Below are 15,900 nucleotides of genomic sequence, written 5' to 3'. Positions count from 1 at the left end.
GGCGGCGGGTTTGGGCTCGGCGGGCGGCGCCGGGGATTTGGGGGCGCCGGGGGACGCCGTCGCTTTGGGCTCGGGGGGAGGCGCCGGGGATTTGGGGACGCTCGGGGACGCCGGGCCGGCCTTGGCGACGGGCGGCGGCGTCACCTCCACCTTGGGGACGCCGGGCGACGCCGCCTTGGCGACAGGCTGGGACGGCGACGCCGGCGGTTTGGCGTCAGCCGGCGCCGCCGCGGCGTTGCCGTCGCTCGGGGCCGCGTCGGGGTCGCTGCCGGCGGCTTTGGCGTCGCCCGGCGTCGCTTTGGCGTCCCCGAGGCCGGGTTTGGCGTCGCCGCCGCCCGCCTTGGCCGCCGGCACGCCGGGGGACGTTTTGGCGGCCGCCGGTGACGCGGCCGCTGTCCCCTCAGCCGCCGGCGGCGCCTTCTCCGCCTCCCCGGGCCGCGGCCCCGCCGGCGTCACCGCCGCGCCCTCGGGGGCGGCTTTGGTGACCTCGGCGACGCTTTTGGCGCCGCCGGCCGCCGCTCCCCCCTCGGTGCCGGGCGGCGCCGGCTGCGGGGGGAGGGGCTGCGCCGGGCCTCCCCCCCCGCCGATGGGGACCCACTTGGAGGCCGGCGTCGCCCCCGGCGTCGCCCCCGGCGTCACCGCCCGCGGCGGCTGCAGCTCGGCCAGCGGCACCCACTTGGGGCGGGCGGGGCCGGGGGAGGGCGCGGGGGAGGGGCCGGCGGCCACGCCGGGGGGCGGGGCTTCGGGCGGGGCGGGCGGGGGAGGGGTGGGGCTGGGGGAGGGCCGGGCGGGCGCGGGGGAGGGGCTGTCGCTGCGGCCGCGGCGACGTCGCGGCGGAGACGCCGAAGGCGACCGGGGCCGCGCCCGTTTCTTGGGGAGGGGCGAGGACAGCGAGCGGCTCCGCCGGGCCCCGCCCCCGCCCCGCCGAGACTTTCCGGAAGATTCCGAACGGCTGCGGCGCGTCCCGCCCCGGCGGTGCCGGCGGCGCTCCGGGGACGGCGACAGAGAGCGGGAGCGGCGGCGCGAGCGCGAGCGGCGCGCCGGGGAGCGGGAACGGCGCCGGGAACGGGAGCGGCGGCGGGAGCGGGAACGGCGGCGGGAGCGGGAGCGCCGGATTGGCGAGCGGGAGCGCCGGATGGGCGAGCGAGAACGCCGGATGGGCGAGCGGGAGCGCCGGATGGGCGACCGCGAGCGGCGGATCGGCGAGCGCGACCGGCGGATCGGCGAGCGCGACCGGCGCAGGGTGGACCGCGAGCGGCGCCGGGAGCGCGAGCGCGACCGCGAGCGTCCCCAGCGCCGGGAGCGCGAGCGGCGCCGGGAGCGGGAGCGGCGGCGCGGGCGGGGAACGCGAGCGCGACCTGGCGGCGGCGGCGGCGGCGGCGGCGGGGGTCCCGGTGACGGCGCCGGCGGTCAGCGCCGACACGGCGGTCAGGCCCGGCCAGCGCAGCGGCGAGGCGGCGTTGGGCGTCCAGAGCGGCGTGCGGGAGCGCGAGCGGCGCCGCGGGCGGGAGCGGGAGCGGCGGCGGGGAGCGCGGGCGGGAGCGGGAGCGGCGGGAGGCGCGGGAGGCGCCGGCGCGGCGCCGGGAGCGGGAGCGGGAGCGGGAACGGGAGCGGGAGCGGCGGGAGGAGGAGGAGGAGGAGGGAGGGGGAGGGGCGGCGGCGGCGGCGGGGGGAGGGGCGGCGGCGGAGCGTTTGGGCGGAGGGGGAGGGGTGGGCGAAGGGGCGTGTCGGGGCGGGGAGGGCGGGGCCTGGGCGGGGGCGGGGCTCACGGGCGGCGGCTCCGCGGGGACGCCGGGGGACGGCGCCGGTGACGGCGCGAGCGGCTCCGGCTGCGGCTCCTGCCGGGAGGGAAGGACAAGGGGGGGGAGGGGGGGGGAGAGAAACCGTCAGAAACCGGCGCTCTCGGCCCCTCCCCCCCTTCGCGCCCCCGAGGCCGCGCCCCCTTCTCCCCGCTCGGCCCCGCCCCCGGCGCTCACCTGCGGCGGGGGAGGGGCGGCGGTGGCAGGCGAGGCCGAAGGCGGCGCCGGCTCCTCTTCCTCGCGGCGCTGCGCCGGCGCCGGCACCGGGGCCGCCGTCGGGGCCGTGGCGCTGCGGGACCTGCGGGGGGAGGGGCAGGGCCGTGGGTGGGCGGGGGGAGGGGCGGCGGCGGCGGGGGCGGGGCCGGCGGGGCCGGGGGGAGGGGCTCACCTGCTGCGGGAGGAGCCGGAGGAGGAGGAGGAGCCGGCCGGGGAGGAGGAGCGCTCCGGCTTCTGCGATTGGCTGGTGGATCTGTCGGGGGGAGGGGCACACACACAGGTGAGGGCGGGGTGGGGGAGGGGCCGATGGGCGGGGCTGGGGGCGGGGCCGGGGCTCACCTCTTGCGTTTCTTCTCCTTGGCCTTGTGCTTGGCCTTGGGGCTGGGAGAGCTGGGGGGGCGGGACAGTGACGTCAGCAGCCAGGCCACGCCCAGCCCGAGACCACGCCCGCACATGCCCCTCCCCCCCTCCTTACCGGTGCTTTCGCTTCTTGGCCTCAGACTCCGACCTGGGGGGAGGGGAAAGGGGCGGGGTTTAGCAAGCCACACCCCTTAGCCGTGCCCACGCCCAGCTTTACCTGGCGGGCGCGTTGACTTGCAGTGGCCACGCCCCCTTTACCTATCAGGTAAGTGCCGCCCCCTGGTGGCCAAACCGATCTTGTCTGGCTGCAGGCCACGCCCCCTTCTTATCAGGTAAGTGCTGCCCCCTGGGGGCCGCGCTCTTCTTATCGGTGTTCGGGCCACGCCCACTCTCACCTTTCTGGCCACACCCCTTCACCTTTCTGACCACACCCCCTCGTTTGCTTGACCACACCCACTAATCTCATTATTGCAGCTCATTTGCATGGTCACGCCTCCTCATTTACTTGGCCATGCCCCCTTGTCACTGCCTGAACTCCCCATTTGCATGGCCACGCCCCCTCTCTCACCTGTGCTTCTTTTTCTTGCTCTTCTTCCTCTCCCCGGAGCGACTGGCGGATCTGGGGGGGGGGAAGGGACGGGAGACCCCGAAATCCCCCAAAATTCCCAAAAATCCCCCCAAATTCCCCCAAATCCCCCCAAATCCCCCCAAATTACCCAAAAATCCCCAAAAATCCACCCAAAATTCCCCCAAATTCCACAAATTCAACCCAAAATACTCCAAAATTACCCAAAAACCACCCAAAATTCCCCAACTTCCACCCCAAATCCCCCAGAATTACCCAAAATTCCCCAAAATTCCCAAAATTCCACCCAAAATTCCCCAGAATTACCCAAAATTCCTTGAATTCCACCCAAAATCCTCCAAAATTACCCAAAAATCCCCCAAAAACCACCCAAAATTTTCCAGATTCCACCCAAAATCCCCCAAAGTCATTCAAATTCCCCAAAATTCCCCAAATTTCACCCCAAAATGACCCGAATTCCCCAAAATCCACCCAAAATTCTCACAAATCACCCCAAATTTTCCCAAAATCTCCCAAATTCCCCCAAATTCCCCCCACCTCCCCTAACTCCCCCCGAATTCCCGAAGCCCCCCGAGCGCTCCCCACCATCCCCGGCCCCGCCCCCTCACCCGCCCACCATTCCCGGCCCCGCCCCCTCACCCGCCCACCATCCCCGGCCCCGCCCCCTCACCCGCCCACCATCCCCGGCCCCGCCCCCTCACCTGCCCCGATCCTTCTTCTTCTTCTTCTTCTTCTGCTTCGGCGACGGCGAGCGGGAGCTCGACTCCTCGGGCGCCGCGCTGCGGGCACAGCGCCGTCACCGCGGCGCCCGGGGCACCGGGGGGCGCCTGGGGGCTCGGGGGGCACCTGGGGGCACCTGGGGGACACCTGGGGGACACCTGGGGGGACCTGGGGGCACCTGGGGGCTCGGGGGGCACCTGGGGGACACCTGGGGGACACCTGGGGGCACCTGGGGGCTCGGGGGGCACCTGGGGGTGCCTGGGGGGACCTGGGGGCACCTGGGGGCTCGGGGGGCACCTGGGGGCCTCAGGATGGTTTTGGGGGGCTCTCAGGTGTCCCCTGGGGCTCTCAGGTGTTCCCTGGGGGTCTCAGGATGGTTCTGGGTTACCTGGGGAGCTCTCAGGTGTTCCCTGGGCTCTCGGGCGTTACCTGGGGGGCTCGGGGGGCTCAGGGAGCTCTCAGGTGTCCCCTGGGGTCTCGGGTGTTCCCTGGGGGGCTCAGGTGTCACCTGGGGCTCTAAGGATGTTTCAGGTGTTCCCTGGGGGTCTCAGGATGTTTCAAGTGTTACCTGGGGGGCTCGGGGGGCTCTCAGGTGTTCCCTGGGGCTCTAAGGATGTTTCAGGTGTCCCCTGGGGCTCTCAGGAGGGTTCAGGTGTTACCTGGGGGGCTCGGGGGGCTCGGGGAGCTCTCAGGTGTCCCCTGGGGTCTCTCAGGTGTCCCCTGGGTTCTCGGGCGTTACCTGGGGGGCTCGGGGGGCTCTCGGGTGTTCCCTGGGGGGCTCAGGATGGTTCTGGGGTTACCTGAGGCTCTCGGGCGTTACCTGGGGGGCTCAGGGGGCTCTCAGGTGTTCCCTGGGGCTCTCAGGTGTCCCCTGGGGCTCTCAGGATGGTTCTGGGCTTACCTGGGGCTACCTGGGGCTCTCGGGCGTTACCTGGGGGGCTCGGGGGGCTCTCAGGTGTCCCCTGGGGGGCTCAGCATGTTTCACGTGTTACCTGGGGGACTCGGGGGGCTCAGGTGTCCCCTGGGGGGCTCGGGCGTTACCTGGGGGGCTCAGGGAGCTCTCAGGTGTCCCCTGGGGCTCTCAGGTGTCCCCTGGGGCTCTCAGGTGTTCCCTGGGGGTCTCAGGATGGTTCTGGGGTTACCTGGGGGGCTCTCGGGCATTACCTGGGGGGCTCGGGGGGCTCTCAGGTGTTCCCTGGGGGTCTCAGGTGTCCCCTGGGGGTCTCAGGATGGTTCTGGGGTTACCTGGGGGGCTCGGGGGGCTCTCAGGTGTTCCCTGGGGCTCTAAGGATGTTTCAGGTGTCCCCTGGGGGTCTCAGGATGGTTCAGGCGTTACCTGGGGGGCTCGGGGGGCTCTCGGGCATTACCTGGGGGGCTCGGGGGGCTCTCAGGTGTTCCCTGGGGGTCTCAGGTGTCCCCTGGGGGTCTCAGGATGGTTCTGGGGTTACCTGGGGGGCTCGGGGAGCTCTCAGGTGTTCCCTGGGGGGCTCAGGTGTCCCCTGGGGGTCTCAGGATGGTTCTGGGGTTACCTGGGGGGCTCGGGGGGCTCTCGGGCGTTACCTGGGGGGCTCGGGGGGCTCGGGGCCGCCCTCCCGGGGCCGCCGGGCCGGGTCGAAGGCGCTGCCGTCCACGTAGGAGTCGCTGATGCCGAAGGCGGCGCGCAGCCGCTCGTTCTTGCGCTCGTTAGCCTCGGCCAGCTGGTGCGTCTCCGTCACCCTAATTAACGGGGTCCGTTAATTAACGACGGGCCCCCCAACCCCGCGGTCAATTAACGACAGCCCCTCAAGCCCCGCCCAGAATTCCCGCCCGGGTTAAGGGCTCGGAGCCGTCCCGGTGCCGAGCCCGGGAAACTCCCCAGGAACTCGCGCTAATGAACGGCTAAATTAATGACTCGGATAATGAATAAATAACAGCCGCTCGCCCGCCCAAAATCCCGCTCTTCCCACTCGGGTCTCCCCAAAAATCCCATTTCCCTCTCAAAAATCCCATTTTCCCCTCCCAAACTCCCGGTTTTCCTGCTTGGATCCACCCAAAAATCCCATTTTCCTTCCCCAAATCCTGTTTTTCCTACTCAAATCGCCCCAAAAATCCCATTTTCCTTCCCCAAATCCCGTTTTTACTCCCAAAATCCCATTTTCCCTCCCAAAAACCCGTTCTTCCGCTTCGAATTCCCCCAATAATCCCATTTTTCCTCCCCAAATCCCATTTTTCCTTCTCAAATCCCCCTAAAAATCCCATTTTCCCCACTCGAATTCCCCCAAAAATCCCATTTCCCTCCCCCAATCCCTTTTCCCCCCCAAAATCCCGGTTTTCCCACTTGAATCCGCCCAAAAATCCCATTTTCCTTCCCCAAATCCCATTTTCCTTCCCCAAATCCCACTTTCCTTCTCCAAATCCCATTTTTCCCACTCAAATCACCCCAAAATCCCATTTTCCCACCCCAAATCCCTTTTCCCCTCCCCCATCCCGTCTCCCCTCCCCAATCCCATTTCCCCTCCCCCATCCCGTTTCCCCTCCCCCAATCCCTTTCCCCCTCCCCAATCCCGCCGTTTCCCCTCCCCCATCCCGTTTCCCCTCCCCCCGCCCCGCCCCGCCCCGCCCGGGCGCTAACGAAGGGCGCGGCGCTTAGGGAAGGCGCAGCTTTACGCGGCTCTCGGCTCGGCCTCCGCGGGCCCCTCGTCCTTCTCCAGCAGCATCGTGCGGAACGTCGCCACCTTGGCCTCGATCTCCTCGGCCGAGTAGCTGCAAAAACCCCCGAGAACGGGAAAAATCGGGAAAAAAACCCGGGATTGGGGAGCGGGGGAGGGGCCCGAGGGGCTCCGCGGGGAACGCTGGGATGGGGAAAGGGATTCTGGGATGGGGAAGGGAATGCTGGGATGGGGAAGGGATTCTGGGATGGGGAAGGGATTCTGGGATGGGGAAGGGATTCTGGGATGGGGAAAGGGATTCTGGGATGGGGAAAGGATTCTGGGATGGGGAAGGGGATTCTGGGATGGGGAAGGGAATGCTGGGATGGGGAAGGGATTCTGGGATGGGGAAAGGGATTCTGGGATGGGGAAAGGATTCTGGGATGGGGAAGGGGATTCTGGGATGGGGAAGGGGATTTTGGGATGGGGAAGGGGATTTTGGGATGGGGAAGGGATTCTGGGATGGGGAAGGGAATGCTGGGATGGGGAAAGGGATTCTGGGATGGGGAAAGGCATTCTGGGATGGGGAAGGGGATTCTGGGATGGGGAAGGGGATTTTGGGATGGGGAAGGGGATTTTGGGATGGGGAAGGGATTCTGGGATGGGGAAGGGGATTCTGGGATGGAGAAGGGATTCTGGGATGGAGAAGGGATTCTGGGATGGGGAAGCGGATTCTGGGATGGGGAAGGGGATTCTGGGATGGAGAAGGGATTCTGGGATGGAGAAGGGATTCTGGGATGGAAAAGGGGGCTCTGGGATGGAAAAGGGGGTTCTGGGATGGGGAAGGGGATGCTGGGATGGAAAAGGGGGTTCTGGGATGGGGAAGGAATTTGGGGACCGGAAAGGGAATTTTGGGGTTTAAAGGGAATTTGGGGTTTAAAGGGAATTCTGGGATGGGGAAGGGGATTCTGGGATTGAAAAGGGAATTTGGGGATCGAAAAGGGAATTTTGGGGATGGAAAAGGGAATTTGGGGACGGAAAAGGGAATTTTGGGGTTTAAAGGGATTTTAGGATTGAAAAGGGAATTCTGGGATGGAAAAGGAAATTTGGGGTTTTAAGGGAATTTGAACAGTTCCAAGGGGATTTGGATTGTTGGGTTTTTGGGTGTTCCAGGGGCGTTCCGGGCTCTTTTTGGCCGTTTTTCCCGGATTTTTGGGCCGTTTCTCCCGGATTTTTGGGGCATTTCCCCCGGTTTTGGCCATTTCTGCAGGGCACCTCAGGGGGGTCCGGAGCTTTTCTTTTTCCCGATTTTTCAGCTGCTTTTTCCCCGGTTTTGGCGTCTTTTGTCCCATTTTTGGTGCGTTTTTCCCGGGGTATTTCAGGGGCATTCTGGGCTATTTTTTGCTCCATTTTTGGGCCCTTTTTCCCTGTTATTGGGCCATTTTTTCCCATTTTTTTGGCATTTCCCCCATTTTTTGGCATTTCCCCCATTTTTTGGCATTTCCCCCATTTTTGGTCATTTTTCCCCAGTTTTGCTCCATTTCTCCCCATTTTTAGTCATCTCCCCCCATTTTTGCGCCATTTTATCCCATTTTTGCCCAATTTCCCCCAATTTTTGGCTTTTTTTTCCCTTTTTTCTCCATTTCCCCGAATTTTTGGCCGTTTTTTGCTCCATTTTTCCCATTTTTTGGCCATTTTTCCCCATTTCTCAGTCCTTTTCCCCCATTTTTAGGCCGTTTTTTCCCTTTTTATCTCCATTTCCCCGTTTTTGGCCATTTTTTTCCTCCACTTTTCCCATTTTTTGGCCATTTTTTCCCTTTTTTCCTCCATTTCCCCAATTTTTGGACGTTTTTTCCTCCACTTTTCCCATTTTTCGTCCGTTTTATCCCTTTTCTCTCCATTTCCCCGTTTTTGGGCCATTTTTTGCCCCATTTTTCCCATTTTTCAGCCGTTTCATCCCTTTTTTCTCCATTTCCCCGTTTTTGGGCCGTTTTTCGCCCCATTTTTCCCCGTTTTTGGGCCGTTCCCGGGGCCCGGTGCTCACCCCTGCTCCTCCATCAGCTCGGCCAGCTCCAGGCATTTCAGCTCCACCCTCCTCTTGCGCTGGTGGTCGAGGATGTCGGCGTTGGGCTTCTTGGCCAGGGCGGCCTCGAGGCGCCGCAGCTCCTCCTCGCCGGGGGCGGGGTCCCCGCCCGCCCCCCCTTTCTTGGGCCGCAGGGCCGAGAGGTTGCGCTGGACGTAGCCGTTGGTGCCGCTGCCCCGCGGCGTCGGCAGCCCGATCCCATTGTACATCCCAGCGCTGGGAACGGGGCGGTCAGGGCCCCCCGGAGCCCCTCAAACCGTCCCCGGAACCTCCCCCAAATCCCTAAAAAACTCCCCGAAAAATCCCCCAAAACATCCCCAAAATCCCCTCTTCCTACAGCCCAAAACATCCCTAAAAAATCCCCAAAATCCCTAAAAACCTCCCTGAAAAATCCCCCAAAATCCCAAAAAACCCTCCCCAAAAAATCCCCCAAAATCCCTGAAAACCTCCCCGAGAAAACCCCAAAACATCCCCAAAATCCCCTCTTCCTACAGCCCAAATAATCCCCCAAAAAATCCCCAAAATCCCTAAAAACCTCCCCAAAAATATCCCCCAAAGTCCCTAAAAAAAACTCCCCAAAAAACCCCCAAAACCCCAAAAAAACCACCACAAAAATTCCCCAAACTCCCTAAAAACCTCCCCCAAAAAATCCCCAAAGTCCCCAAAAACCTCCCCCAAAAAATCCATAAAAATCCCAAAAAACCTCCCCAAAAAAATCCCCCAAAATCCCTAAAAACCCTTCCCCAAAAAATCCCAAAACCTCTCTTCCTACAGCCCCAATTTTCCCCCAAAATTCTCCAAAATTCCCCAAAATCCCCCAAAATTCCCCAAAATTCCCCCAAAATCCCCCAAATTCCCCCAAATTCCCCCAAATCCCAAAATCCCCCAACCCCCCGTCTCACCTCAAACTTTTCCTCCTCATAAACCTTTAAAAAATCCGCTTTTTGCCCCTCTAAACGCTTTTTTCCCCCAGAAATTCCACTTTTCTCCCTCACAAACTTCTAAAAAAATCCCCTTTTCCCCTCACAAAATCCCATTTTCCCCTCACAAATTCCCATTTTCCCTCACAAAATCCCATTTTCCCCTCACAAATTCCCATTTTCCCTCACAAAATCCCATTTCCCCCTCACAAAATCCCATTTTCCCTCACAAAATCCCATTTTCCCCTCACAAATTCCCATTTTCCCCTCACAAATTCCCATTTTCCCCTCACAAAATCCCATTTTCCCTCACAAAATCCCATTTTCCCCTCACAAATTCCCATTTTCCCTCACAAAATCCCATTTCCCCCTCACAAATTCCCATTTTCCCCTCACAAATTCCCATTTTTCCCTCACAAATTCCCATTTTTCCCTCACAAATTCCCATTTTCCCTCACAAATTCCCATTTTCCCCTCACAAATTCCCATTTTCCCCTCACAAATTCCCATTTTCCCCTCACAAAATCTCATTTTTCCCTCACAAAATCCCATTTTCCCCTCACAAATTCCCATTTTCCCTCACAAATTCCCATTTTCCCTCACAAATTCCCATTTTCCCTCACAAAATCCCATTTTCCCCTCACAAAATCCCATTTTCCCCTCACAAATTCCCATTTTCCCCCCGCCCGAAACTTTTCATTTTTAACTCCCTTCTCACCGCCCGAACTTCCTCTTTTCCGCCTCCAAATTCCCTCTTTTTTCACCCCGAATTTCCCATTTCCCACCCCAAATCCCACTTTTCCCACCCCGAATCCCATTTTTTTCACCCAAAATCCCGCGGTTTTCTCCCCCAACCTTCCCCTTTCTTCTCCCCCCATCCCCCCCTTCCCCCAATCCCGGTTCCCCCCATCCCAACCCCCCTTCCCCCCTCCCGATCCCGGGAATTTTTTTTTGCCCGAATTCTCCGTTTTTCACCCCAAATCTCCCTTTCCCCCCCCCCGCCCCTCCCCCCCCGCCTCACGCTCCCGCCGAGGCCGCGCGGGCCTCGCCCCTCCCCCACCCCGCGCCACCCCCCCTCCCCCCGCCCCCCGCGGTCCCCGCCGAGCCCTCACCTGCTCCTCGATCGCCGACAGCTCCGCGATGTCGCGACAGAAGCCCCGCGACCCGTGCGCGGCCTCGCCCTGAGCGCAGCCGACGCTGAGGCAACGCCACGCGCGCCCCCGCCTCCACTTCCGGTCGAGGAGCGGAGTGCCGGCTCCGCGCACGCGCCGCCGCGGGGGACGACGGGTACCGTAGTCCCCCGGCTCCGCCTTTTCCGTTCGGCGCGGCGAGCGCGGACTGCCACTCCCGGCGTGCACCGCCCGCGCCGCCATCTTGCGACCGGCTCCCGCCGCCGCCGCCGCGCGGGGCGCGCCGGGAGTTGTAGTCCCGCCGCCGTTGACCAGCGCGGCGCCGTGGCGGGGCGCGGACTTCCACTCCCGGCGCGCACCGCGCGCGGCCGCCATCTTGTGAGCGCCGCGTCCCGCCGCGCCGCTCGGAGTCCTCCCGGCCGCCAGGGGGCGGCGGCGGCGGCGGCGGCGCCCCCCGGGACTTTCCCCTCCCCCAACCCCCCCAAAAAAGGCGAATTTTTTGTCCCGGTAAAAACGTGGAATTCGGGGCGTCGCCCCAGCAAAGGGGCGGGGCCTGGGTGGGGCCCGGGGGGCGGGGGCTTCGCGGGTTTCCCCCGACAAGCGGCGAAATCCGGGGGGGGGGAGGGGCGGAGAAGGAATTTTAATTTTCCTCTGGAAGAAGCGGAACTGGGGCCCCGTTCCCGATGGAACGAGACAATTGCGGGAATTTCCCCCACGGCTGCGCGGAGCCGAGGAGCGGAGGGGAACAAGAAACCGAAATCCGCGAAAAAAAACCCCCAAAACTTCCCCGGGGGAAACCCCGAATTCCTCCGGCTCCCTCTTTTTGGGGGGGGAGGGGAGGGTTGAGGGCGTTTTCCCCGGAAAAAAAAAAGGGAATTTGGGGATTTATTCCCTAGAAAAAACCGCCACAGAAATGTCGGGAGCGTCCCGGAGGGGCGGGGGGGGATTTTCCTTTGGAAAAGGGAAAAATCGGGGAAAAGTGGGATGGAAGTGGCGGGGAAAGAGGGAAAATGGGGGAAAAAGGGAAAATCAGGGAAAAAGAGGGAAAATCGGGGAAAAAAGAGGGAAAAACGGGAAAAAAGAGGGAAAATCGGGGGGGAAAGAGGGAAAATGGGGAAAAAGGGAAAATCAGAGAAAAAAGAGGAAAAATCAGGGGGAAAAGAGGGAAAATCGGGGAAAAAAGAGGGAAAATCGGGAAAAGAGGGAAAATGGGGAAAAGGAGGGAAAAACGGGAAAAAAGAGGGAAAATCAGGCAAAAAAAGAGGGAAAATCAGGGGAAAAGAGGGAAAATGGGGAAAAAGGGAAAATCAGGGAAAAAAGAGGGAAAATCAGAGAAAAAAGAGAGAAAATCGGGGGAAAAAGAGGGAAAATCACGGGAAAAGAGGGAAAATCGGGGAAAAAAAGAGGGAAAAACGGGAAAAAAGAGGGAAAATCGGGGGGGAAAGAGGGAAAATGGGGAAAAAAGAGGGAAAATCGGGGGGGAAAGAGGGAAAATGGGGAAAATCAGGGAAAATCAGGGAAAAAATAGGAAAAATCAGGGGGAAAGAGGGAAAATGGGGAAAAAAAGAGGGAAAATCGGGAAAAAAAGGTGGATTAGGGAGGCAGCCCCCAGAGGGGCCCAAACTCGGGGGGTTTCTCCTCTTTTAGGGACAAATTTTGGAGTTTTTCCCCTTTTTGAGGCGCCAATTCGGGGCCGTTTCCTCCCCCCCCAAAAAAAGGGGCAAAAATTCCGAGTTTATCCCAGGAAAAAACCTCCCCAAAATTCCCAAATCCGGGATGTTCGCCCTCCCACCTCCAGCGGCAAAGCCGGGGCCGGTTTTTCCCTGAAAAACGCCAAAAAAAAGGAAAAAAAAAAAAAAGAAAAAAAAAAAAAGAAAAATAGCGGCGGGTTTTTTTTTTTTATTTTTTTTTTATTTTTTTGGGATAAAAGGGCGGATTTTGGGATTTTTCTCCCAAAAAAGGGCAGGGCCGGGGGGTCCCTCCCCCTCCCCCCCCCCAAAAGGGGCCCCCGGTCCCCGGCGGGGCCTCCCCTCCCCCACCCCGGCCCCCGCCCGGATTCGGAGCCGCTCCGGAGCCATGGAGGTAACGGGACCCCCGAAACCCCCCGAATTCACCCCAAAACCGGCCGAAATCCCCCCGAAACACCCCGGAAAACCCCAAAAAACCCCAAAAAACCCAAAATTCACCCCAAAAAACCCCAAAAATCTCCCAAATCCGTCCCGGCAGCCACCAAAACCGCCCGATTTTAACCCAAAAAAAACCCCAAAATCCCCAAATTCACCCCAAAAATATCCCAAAAAACCCAAATTCACTCCCAAAAAAACCCCCCCCAAACCCCCAAATCCACCCCGGGAGCCACGAAATCCGCCCGATTTTAACCCAAAAACCCCCGAAATTTCCCGAATTCACCCCAAAAAAACCCCAAAAATCCCCAAATTCACCCCAAAAATATCCCAAAAAACCCAAATTCACCCCAAAACCCCCCGAAATTCCCCAAACTCACCCCGAAAAACCCCAAATCCCTCAAATCCGTCCCGGCAGCCACCAAATCCGCCCGATTTTAACCCAAAAAACCCTGAAATTTCCCGAATTCACCCCAAAAAAAAACCCCAAAATCCCCCAAATTCACCCAAAAATATCCCAAAAAACCCAAATTCACCCCCAAAAACCCCCGAAATTCCCCAAACTCACCCCGAAAAACCCCAAATCCCTCAAATCCATCCCGGCAGCCACCAAATCCACCCGATTTTAACCCAAAAAAACCCGAAATTTCCCGAATTCACCCAAAAACCCCCAAAAACCCCAAATTCACCCCAAAATCCCCCCAAACTCCCCCAAATCTGCCCAAATTCCCTCCCGGGAAACCCCCCGAAAGTCCCAAATTCCTCCAAAATCCACCCGGGGAACCCCAAAAATCCCCCAAAATCCCAAAAATCCCCAAAATCAATCCCGGGGAACCCGGAGTCTCCGAAAAATTCCCCAAAAAATCCGTCCTGGGAACCCCAAATTCCCCCAAATTCCCCCAAATTCCCCCCAAAATCCCCCAAATTCCCCCAATTTCCCCCAAATTTCCCCAAATTCCCCCCAAATTCCCCCAAATTCCCCAAAAAATCCCCCAAATTCCCCCAAATTTCCCCAAATTTCCCCCAAAATTCCCCAAATTCCCCCAATTTCCCCCAAATTTCCCCAAATTCCCCCAAATCCCCCCAAAATCCCCCAAATTTCCCAAATTCCCCCAAATTTCCCCAAATTCCCCCAAATTCCCCCCAATTTCCCCCAAATTTCCCAAAATTCCCCCGAATCCCCCCAAATCTCCCCGTCCCAGTTCGTGGCCGTGGCGCTGCTGGTGGCACTGGGGACGCTGAGCCAGGGGCAGCCCATCGGGCCCCAGGGTGAGACTGGGAGGGGACTGGGACGGACTGGGAGGGACTGGGATGGGACTGGGATCGACTGGGAGGGACTGGGATGGACTGGGAGGGACTGGGATGGACTGGGATCGACTGGGAGGGACTGGGATCAACTGGGATGGGACTGGGAGGAACTGGGAGGGGACTGGGATGGACTGGGATGGACTGGGAGGGACTGGGAGGGGACTGGGATGGACTGGGAGGGACTGGGAGGGACTGGGAGGGACTGGGAGGGACTGGGAGGGAACTGGGAGGGACTGGGATGGACTGGGAGGGACTGGGATGGACTGGGAGGGAACTGGGAGGGACTGGGATCGACTGGGAGGGGACTGGGAGGGACTGGGATGGACTGGGAATGGAATGGGAGGGACTAGGAGGGGATTCAGGAAACTGGGATGGAACTGGGGATACTGGGATGGGACTGGGAGGAGATTCAGGAAACTGGGATGGGAATGGGATGGACTCGGATCAACTGGGAGGGAACTGGGATGAACTGGGATGGGACTGGGAGGAGAATGGGAGGGAACTGGGAGGGGATTCAGGACACTGGGAGGGACTGGGGATACTGGGAGGGGACTGGGAGGGACTGGGAGGAGAACGGGCGGGGATTCAGGACACTGGGATGGACTGGGGATACTGGGAGGGGATTGGGGGGGAACTGGGAACTGGGATGGACTGGGATGGGACTGGGAGGGGATTCAGGACACTGGGATGAACTGGGATGAACTGGGATGGGGGCGGGGCAGCGCTGCCACCGATGGGGGGAGGGGGGAGGTGTCACAGAACCGGCTCGGCCTGACCGGAAGTGACCCCTCTCCGCCCCTCCCCCACCCCACCCCCCCCGCAGCCCTCCCGCTGTGCCCGCCCCTCCCCCCCCGGGACTGCCAGGACGTGCACGCGGGGGGGGCGCGCGCGGACGGGGTGTACCTGGTGTCCCCCGGGGGCGTGGGCGGCCCCCCCGTGCCCGTCTACTGCGACATGAGCACCGAGGGGCACGTCTGGACGGTACCGCCCCTCCCCCCAGCCCCCACCCCGAAAGTCGACCTCCCGTCGCCCCTCCCCCACCCACAAATGACCCTGGGGGCGCCCCTCCCCCCTGTGACCCCCCTCCCCCCTTTGAATCGCCCCTCCCCCAACGCCCAAAATCACCTTTGGCTCCGCCCCTCCCCCCACCCATAATCGACCTCCCCCTCGTTTCTATCGCCCCTCCCCCGCCGCTCAATTCCCCTCCCCCTTTTCCCTGCCCCTCCCCCTTTCTCCCCACCCCTCCCCCACTCCCCCTCTCCCCTCCCCCATTTTTTCCCCGCCCCACCCACATCTTCCCCTCCCCCATTTCCCTCTCCCCCATCCCCTCCCCCTCCCCCTCCCCCCCCCCATCTCGCCCCTCCCCCAGGTGTTCCAGAAACGCTTCAACGGCTCCGTCAGTTTCTTCCGCGGCTGGAACGATTATCGCTCCGGCTTCGGCCGCGCCGACGGCGAGTACTGGCTGGGTACGGACCAGGAAAAACCAGTAGGGACCAGTACGGACCAGTATAAACCAGTATGGACCAGTAGGGACCAGTACAGACCAGTACGGACCAGTATAGCCACATAAACCAGTACTGGCTGGGTACGGACCAGGAAAAACCAGTAGGGACCAGTACGGAAAAGTATAAACCAGTATGGACCAGTAGGGACCAGTACGGACCAGTATAAACCAGTATGGACCAGTAGGGACCAGTACGGACCAGTATGGACCAATATAACACAGTATAAACCAGTACAGACCAGTATAACACAGCATAAACCAGTACTGGCTGGGTACGGACCAGGAAAAACCAGTACGGACCAGTATGAACCAGTAGATAACCCCCGACTGACCCCTGAGTGACCCCAGACTGACCCCTGACCTCTCCGTGACCTCTCTGTGACCCCAGGCCTGCAGAACCTGGCCCTGCTGACCCTGGACTGACCCCTGACCTCTCCGTGACCTCTCTGTGACCCCAGGCCTACAGACCCTGGCCCTGCCGACCCCGGACTGACCCCTGACCTCTCCGTGACCTCTCTGTGACC

At 61.2% G+C, this 15,900-nt stretch overlaps 2 protein-coding genes across 2 annotated transcripts; one reads left to right on the top strand and one right to left on the bottom strand.

Moving 5' to 3' along the window:
* Nucleotides 1-144: 144 nt before the first annotated feature.
* LOC136284743 (serine/arginine repetitive matrix protein 2-like) lies at nt 145-8,668 on the bottom strand (the record flags this gene model as incomplete). Its single annotated transcript, XM_066175111.1, has 11 exons — nt 8,353-8,668; nt 6,328-6,423; nt 5,242-5,397; nt 3,663-3,740; nt 2,944-2,994; nt 2,491-2,523; nt 2,355-2,405; nt 2,188-2,268; nt 1,977-2,097; nt 1,316-1,838; nt 145-1,274 (listed from the first exon to the last, which is right to left on the bottom strand). Coding segments are annotated over exons 1-11 (2,568 nt in total), but the record flags the coding sequence as incomplete, so codon positions are not given.
* A 3,807-nt stretch (nt 8,669-12,475) lies between these two features.
* LOC136284744 (microfibril-associated glycoprotein 4-like) lies at nt 12,476-15,889 on the top strand. Its single transcript, XM_066175112.1, has 5 exons — nt 12,476-12,523; nt 13,767-13,833; nt 14,696-14,853; nt 15,242-15,338; nt 15,765-15,889. The coding sequence occupies exons 1-5, from the start codon at nt 12,518-12,520 to the stop codon at nt 15,797-15,799; spliced, it is 363 nt and encodes a 120-aa protein (XP_066031209.1). The 5' UTR covers nt 12,476-12,517; the 3' UTR covers nt 15,800-15,889.
* The last annotated feature ends 11 nt before the right edge of the window (nt 15,890-15,900 follow it).

Source organism: Chamaea fasciata, unplaced genomic scaffold (assembly GCF_029207755.1).
Source record: "Chamaea fasciata isolate MVZ Bird 193981 ecotype frontalis unplaced genomic scaffold, bChaFas1.0.hap1 SCAF_1330, whole genome shotgun sequence".
NCBI classification, from domain to species: Eukaryota; Metazoa; Chordata; class Aves; order Passeriformes; family Sylviidae; genus Chamaea; species Chamaea fasciata.
Note: the sequence above shows the minus strand (reverse complement) of the source record. Positions and strands in the feature narration are given on the sequence as shown.

Excerpts from the sequence above, each read along its gene's own strand:
- LOC136284744 (XM_066175112.1), top strand. Across the intron at positions 13,834-14,695 it reads GCAGCCCATCGGGCCCCAGG|CCCTCCCGCTGTGCCCGCCC; the intron begins GTGAGACTGGGA and ends CCCCCCCCGCAG. Across the intron at positions 14,854-15,241 it reads CCGAGGGGCACGTCTGGACG|GTGTTCCAGAAACGCTTCAA; the intron begins GTACCGCCCCTC and ends CCCCTCCCCCAG.